We start from the raw sequence: 7,191 nt of genomic DNA, 5'->3' as shown, positions 1-7,191 counted from the left end.
TAAACAGTTGTTGTAAAAGTGGGATTCATGATTTTTTACCACTCTGCTACCACTCTGGCACGAAATGATATATTGAATGATTACTTGTAAGCTCCAAAAATAAGGTAAAGTAGATACTGTATAGGTGAGTTAAAATTGGCCATGCATCTTGTTTGAAAAGCCCCCTCTGTCTCTTTCCCTCCCCTGCCAGTGGGTCCATTCTGTGCTTGTACCAGCGCAAACAACAACACCTACTGGTGCCTGAGGACCATCAACGACACACACAACTTCATATTCTGCGAGTTCGCTACGGGCTTCATAGAGTACTTTGATCTGAACAATGACCCATACCAGGTATCTTTCTCTCCCCATCTCTTTTAAATCTCACAAATGAGATATAGCCTATTGTGATTTTTTTACAGTGTTTGGTAACATACCCTGTCTTCTATTACTTTGTGTGTCTATAGTTGATAAATGGGGTTAGCACCTTGGACCGCACTGCCCTCAACCAGATGCACCAGCAGCTTATGGAACTGAGGAGCTGCAAAGGCCACAAGCAATGCAACCCAGAGACAGGTGAGTAAGAAAGACACACACATAGACACACATACACACACACACACACACACACACACACACACACACACACATACACACACAACTCTGTTAATTCTGTTCTATAAAAGCATTCTCTATTTCAGGCAGTAAAGACAGAAACTCCTTCAGTGAATACAGGTACCCTCCTTTTTCTGGCTTAATGTCTTTTTGTTCTTTGTTGTCTTATTATTCCCATTTTTTCAAGGATGAATACGACTAACAATAAATCACTAAAGTTAAAGATATACTGTAGGTTATACATTTTTCTACATTGGGTAGATAATAGCTTATTTTGAAAACCTTTTTAGCACAAGATGAATTCTAAAATGCAATCATAATAGCAGCTTCTGTTCCTCATTTTGCAATGTCTTCGCTGTTTGTTTGTGTATGTGTGTGTTTCCCCCGCATGTGGACTGTATGTGTCCGCGCTGTGCATGCTTCAGGCCAGTTCAGCGTCGAAAGAAGCCAAATGTGAAGAAGCCCTCCTCCAAATCGCTGTGAGTTTGTCATAACCCATCTGTTCCTCTCAGTTCAGCCAACCTCCCCCTCGTCATCCATATTACCTTGCTTTGTCAGATGGCCTGGTAGCATGCTCTTCTCAGCCCTCTCGTTCCAGGCTTTTCATGTAACTAATACTTACCTGCATTTAAGTGCCATGCCCTCAAGGATAAGATAGATTCACTTTTCAAAGTCAGTGGTATTGTGCTGATGAGGTGTCTTTTCTGGTCAATTCTTGCCAGTGTCACCTTCTTGTGTTTTCCTATTAGAGTTGCTAGGAAAAGTCCCATTGGAACTACTGTTATAAGCAATTGATAGATCAGATTTTCTCATCAATCTCCATCTCGGTGTTGTTTATACAGAGGGCAGATTTGGGAAGGATGGGTTGGTTAGCAACCTGTGTCGCACCATCCACCACATCACAGTGTGCCAACAGAGGAGGACCACAACTACTGGAGAACCTGAGGACCTTGTACAGACTTCATGGGAATGTAACCTGAAATACCATTATTCTAGGAGTTTATGGAAGAGGATGCTGATCCAACATTAGCTACCACTGATGCTCAGATCATCACCCAGAAGAGAAAATACTGAAACAGCCAAGAAAATGAAAACTATAACCTCTCCCGTCTTCTTTCTCTCTCTCTCTCACACACACACACATTCACATCGACACACACACACATTCACATCGGCACACACTCACACAGGAATGTTCTTACATCTCCTATCTCCCCAGATCTCAGGACCACCAACCTGAGTTGGAGACTCATCAGTTGAGCGTGGATACACTCTGAACCTTTACTTTGACTTTCAGTGAATGTGAGGTGTGTTTAATATTAGTATCTGGTAAACGCCTTAACATTGGGTGCCGAGATTAGCTTAATGTCAACTCTGCTGCAACAACCTGATGTCTATCATCCCTTATGGCCTTGTGCCATAAGTATATGATGTCAGGCAATTACAACAAGTCAAGCTTTGCACAATCACAGCATGAAAAGTAGGGTCAACAAAACGTCAGTACGCCTGGAAACTCTCCTCAAGGCCCACAACTCAAGACTCCTCACCTCCTTTTGTTGGTGCTACGGCTACAGAATGATTCCCCCAGGACATGTACTCCATTCTTTTGTATTGTAACTAATATTAACGTTGATCAAATTTCATGCAAGGATTATTTACAGCCCCCAAGAATGAGACAGGTGTGATGATGAACATACCAGACTGTATGGGGATGAAGCTGGTTAGGATATGATATATCACATCATCACCTAGCTTATCCCCCCTAGTTCACTTCAAACTCAGGATGGGACTTCTCTAACCAATGCCCCACCCTCCTAGACAATGGTACAAACAATTGGTATAAACATCTTCACACCAGCAGAATGCTTACATTTCATTAGTGGATGTCATTTTACTCCTTTGTATTGCTAATGCCACCAGCTAGGTCTGGTCAGGTTAGTTTGTTCAGCTTGCTATACATGGTGCTATGGTGCGAAAATAAAGACTTGCTGTACAGTATGTATTTGAATGTATGTTGTGCAGTTAATATAAATGTTTACATCATTTTTTATAATACTGAAAAGGAGGCAGACTTTTCTTTTGTGTTCGATATGAGTTGACAAATATATCATTTTAGATAAGAACGTAGCCTGATGAATTGTCCTAGTTCTGTATTTGTCCATTTGTTCTCTCTGCACATGTTTCTGAATTTCTTCTCTGCTCTGTCAAAACCCACTTTTAGTTTGAAAAAAACATATTTATGATGAAAAAGCACTTAGAAAATATTCACTGTGAAAAGAATTCCCTGTAAAATGACTCTGCTCGTCTGCTGTACAAAAGAGTAAACAACACAACAATGTAATGCAGCTTGACATGCATATTCATTATATTGCCTTTTTCTGCTTTCTTCGTTTCTTAGCAGTGACACTCCCATAGCAGAGAGTTGTAATAGTGAGTAACTGTGAATAAAGTGTTGATTGCCCTCATGCCTCTTTACTACTTTAACCCTGCTATGTATTTGTCAACTCTCTGTTGTTGACACACAGCTATAGAGTACCGCAGTATGAGTCATAATACCCATAAAACCTAGTGGTCAAACAGAGAAATGGTTACAATCGTTTTTCCACCATTCATTTTTCCCATAGGGATTTTAGAAACACTTAAAATAAAGGCTGTGTTTTGTGTAGGGTTAGCCTGGTGTGACATTTTGATAACCGTGTAAATCTCTCTAAGACAATGTGACTTTTATCAATATATTTGCCTTTATTTACCCCTCCCCCCCAAAAAAAACTAAAACAAAATGCTAATGTGGCTATCATAAAGAACTACAAATGCCATGATGATCTGGACGAGACTGACAAATTGAGGCAAAGGTAAGAATATCTGGATGAACTATCTAAAATCAGCTAAATGTAGTAATGAATAAATTGGCAACATTTCTTTAAATTAACAATTCTGTGACCTGTTTTGTGCAAGTTTTAAATTGACACAATACCTGTTAGCAAGGTTAGATATCTAGTCAGCTAGATATGACGGGCAGGAGCTTGCAGGGATTTGTAGTTTTGCATGATGTCTAGTATGATGCTAATTAGCATGTTTGAATCTGAGAGTAAATAGAGACGAATAGACTGACGAAATTCCCCTTGTCCGAGAGAGAGATGTACATGGTTATCAAACCATCACGAGAGGGTAAGCCTACATGAAACATAGCCCATAGTGTTTCATAAAATCCCCTATGGGAAATCTAAATGGTGGAAAAACGATTGGAATCATTTCCCTGTTTGACCGCTAGGATTTATGGGTAGTATGACACCTCCAATGTGGGGCTCTATATGCTTACATAGTGGGCTCAGGATGAGTAATGAGTCAGAGTTCTGTGCCATGAAACTCCACCAGCAGATGTCCCTGTTTGCTTTCTTGTTGCTGACCCAGTTGTCTTCAATCCAGTTCACTTTTCTAACTGATAAAAATCTAATTAAAGGTTAATCATCTTTGATTCCGAACTATGTAGAACCAACAGCTTTACCTATTATTATAATGTGAAGTCCTTAGGTAGGCCTACATTTTATATTCCTGAAGTCCCATGTTGAGGGCCAGATGTCTTTTGGACTCAAGATCTCAAAACGTCAATACTAAAAAGGAGTACCTTACAGTGAAGAACTGACACGTGAGTCATAAATATAAAGCATCAACATTGGACTATAATTATTCACCAATAATAGCCTCATAATTGTGTCGCATGTCCGTCAGAGGAATGGCCAAAGCAGGATGAACGAAAATGACTGGGATGCGGAGTTGGGGGTGGACCCCATTATCGTGACTCGCGTGCGGAGGCGGAGACTCCATATCGGAATTACTACGGGACAACTGTCTCGTGTTCATACCGTCCAACAAGGTGGGATAATTAACACGAATAAATAAACAAGTTACATTATAAATTCAAGACCTAGGCAACGCAATGCTTACGATGTGAAAACAATGTCTGGGATAAGGTAAGATACATTCTAAGGGAATTTAAGGCTACTGACAAGATTTAAAACAGAAATAACTTTCACTCAACCCTCACCGCAGGATGTGTTAGGCGGACTATTTGAATTTCGAAGACAGACTAAGTGAAGTGTAAAATATTTTCATTGAGTTTAAAGTTTGTGTAACAATGTTACTTTAGGCTAGAATACAATATTTGGTTACCAATAATCCAATATCCCTGTGAAGATGAGGAATGGTGGAGGAAAGTGATATTGCAACGATATGGGCAGACATTTAATTATAGTGTAGTAGGCTGTCTGCTGTCCTGTTTACAGGTTAATACCGAATGTTATTCATGTCAGAGATGGATGGATAATCATTAAGAATAGTCACCAATAAGTTTCCCCTCTGTCTAGCTGAGGAAGGCTCAACTCCTTTCTCTTATATCGAGGCAGTATAAGAGAACACCTCAATATATGAGAACAGAGTTGATCATTCCTTATCTACCCCATGTCATCTTCTTTCGTTGTCATATAGAGACAATTAGCAGCCACATCTAATCTTGTTAAAAACGAATCTTTTATAGCACTATAATCACCTAACATCAAAGCATGATTGAACTTGTTCTCTATAAAAGGCAGTATTTCCCATAGCTGCTGAATCCCTTTGGGGAATATCTAGTTTGCCTGTGTTTAATTGAATTGCCAGTTTCCTGTTTAATTCTTGAACTGATTTGCAAATTGGCTTTAGTGGCTCTTTGCTGTGGTTAACAGACCATGGCAGTAGGCAAATGTCTCTATCCCATTTGTTGCACTGCTGTTTCACTGATGTAGGTTAGGATGGCTGGTGCAGTTAACTTGCCTTAGTTTATTCACACATGAATATTCTCCAACATCTCTCTCTATGCCTTAAGACAGATGTGCAGCTGCTCATTAAAACCTTTTAGTCTCTATCATCTGCTTTCAATTTGTTTCTTGAAACAGATGGTTCAATGGAAATAAGTTTAAGCCACACGCTCAAAGAAAGTCTTATATGAATGTTCTCAGTTTGTACTTCCCAAAAACCGAATTATTAATGAACATAAATGAAATTGCATTTATGTATTTGAATGTGTTAATGGTGTCAATGGTTTAAAGCAAGCATTTATGTGTTCATGTCTCGAGCCAGCCCCTGCAGTGCCAACAGCCTTGCCGCCTGTTTTGAGTGGTTCAGGGGGAAATTCTAGAACAGGGGTACTCAAGTACTACACTGACAAAAATATAAACGCAACATGTAACAATTTCAAAGATGTTACTGAGTTAGTTCATGTAAGGAAATCAGTCAATTAAAATAAGTTAATTAGGCCCTAATCTATGGATTTCACATGACTGGTAATACAGACATACATCTGTTTGTCACAGATACCTTAAACAAAAAATGGATCAGAAACCAGTCAGTATCTGGTGTGACCACTATTTGCCTCATGCAGCGTGACACATCTGCTTCGAATAGAGTAGATCAGGCTGTTGATTGTGGAATGTTGACCCAGTCCTCTTCAATGGCTGTGCGAAGTTGCTGGATATTGGCGGGAACTGGAACACGCTGTCGATCCAGAGCATCCCAAACATTCTCATTGGATGACATGTCTGGTGAGTATGCAGGCCATGAAAGAACTGTGACATTTTCAGCTTCCAGGAATTGTCTACAGATCCTTGCGACATGGGGCCGTACATTATTATGCTGAAACATGAGGTGATGGCGACGGATAAATGGCACAACAATGGGCCTCAGGATCTCGTCACGGTATCTCTGTGCATCCAAATTGCCTTCGATAAAATGCAAGTGTGTTCATTGTCCATAGCTTATGCCTGCCCATACCATAACCCCGCCGCCACCATGGGGTACTCGTGTGGGTGAGCAAACTACTCGCCCACACGACGCCATACACACTGTCCGCCATCTGGTATAGTTGAAAGCGGGATTAATCTGTGAAGAGCACACTTCTCCAGCATGCCAGTGGCCATCGAAAGTGAGCAATTAGTTACGACACCTGCAGTCAGGTCAAGACCCTGGTGAGGACGTTGAGCTTCCTTGAGATGGTTTCTGACAGTTTGTGCAGAAATTCTTCGGTTGTGCAAAACCACAATTTCATCAGCTGTCCGGATGGCTGGTCTCAGACGATCCCTCAGGTGAAGAAGCTGGATTTGGAGGTCCTAGGCTGGCGTGGTTACAGGTGGTCTGCGGTTTTGAGGCCGGTTGGACATACTGGCAAATTATCTAAATGATATTGGAGGTGGTTTATGGTAGAGAAATGAACATTAAATTCTCTGGCAACAGCTCTGGTGGACATTCCAACAGTCAGCATGCCAATTGCACGCTCCCTCAACTTGGGACATCTGTGGCATTGTGTTGTGTGACAAAACTGCACATTTTAGAGTGGCCATTTATTTTCCCCAGCACAAGGTGCACCTGTGTAATTATCCTGCTGTTTAATCAGCTACTTGATATGCCACACCTATCAGGTGGATGGATTATCTTGGTAAAGGAGAAATGCAGACTAACAGGGCTGTAAACAATGTTGTGACAACATTTGAGAGAAATAAGCATTTTGTGCATATCGAACATTTCTGGGACCATTTGTTTCAGCTCATTTAATTTTTGTTCAGTATA

The 7,191-nt window shown here is 40.7% G+C and overlaps 2 protein-coding genes across 7 annotated transcripts in view; both read left to right on the top strand.

Annotated features, from left to right (window-relative positions):
* LOC115207606 (extracellular sulfatase Sulf-2-like) overlaps positions 1-3,055 on the top strand; it is a 102,143-nt gene extending 99,088 nt beyond the window's left edge. For all 5 annotated transcript variants that reach the window (XM_029774862.1, XM_029774861.1, XM_029774864.1 and 2 more), the window contains 5 exons: positions 191-333; positions 447-555; positions 681-714; positions 1,020-1,073; positions 1,437-3,055. In XM_029774862.1, the coding sequence (XP_029630722.1) occupies positions 191-333; positions 447-555; positions 681-714; positions 1,020-1,073; positions 1,437-1,467 (371 nt within the window). In that variant the 3' untranslated portion in view covers positions 1,468-3,055. The remainder of the gene's footprint in view (positions 1-190; positions 334-446; positions 556-680; positions 715-1,019; positions 1,074-1,436) is intronic.
* Positions 3,056-4,433: 1,378 nt separating this feature from the next.
* Positions 4,434-7,191, top strand: part of arhgap46a (Rho GTPase activating protein 46a) — a 60,615-nt gene continuing 57,857 nt past the window's right edge. For both annotated transcript variants that reach the window (XM_029774857.1, XM_029774858.1), the window contains exon 1: positions 4,434-4,565. In XM_029774857.1, coding sequence (XP_029630717.1) covers positions 4,552-4,565 — 14 coding nt within the window. In that variant the 5' untranslated portion in view covers positions 4,434-4,551. The remainder of the gene's footprint in view (positions 4,566-7,191) is intronic.

The sequence above is a fragment of the Salmo trutta genome, chromosome 14 (genome assembly GCF_901001165.1).
Source record: "Salmo trutta chromosome 14, fSalTru1.1, whole genome shotgun sequence".
Lineage (NCBI taxonomy): Eukaryota > Metazoa > Chordata > Actinopteri > Salmoniformes > Salmonidae > Salmo > Salmo trutta.
The sequence above is the reverse complement of the archived record's forward strand: the minus strand, read 5'-3'. Positions and strand labels throughout refer to the sequence as shown.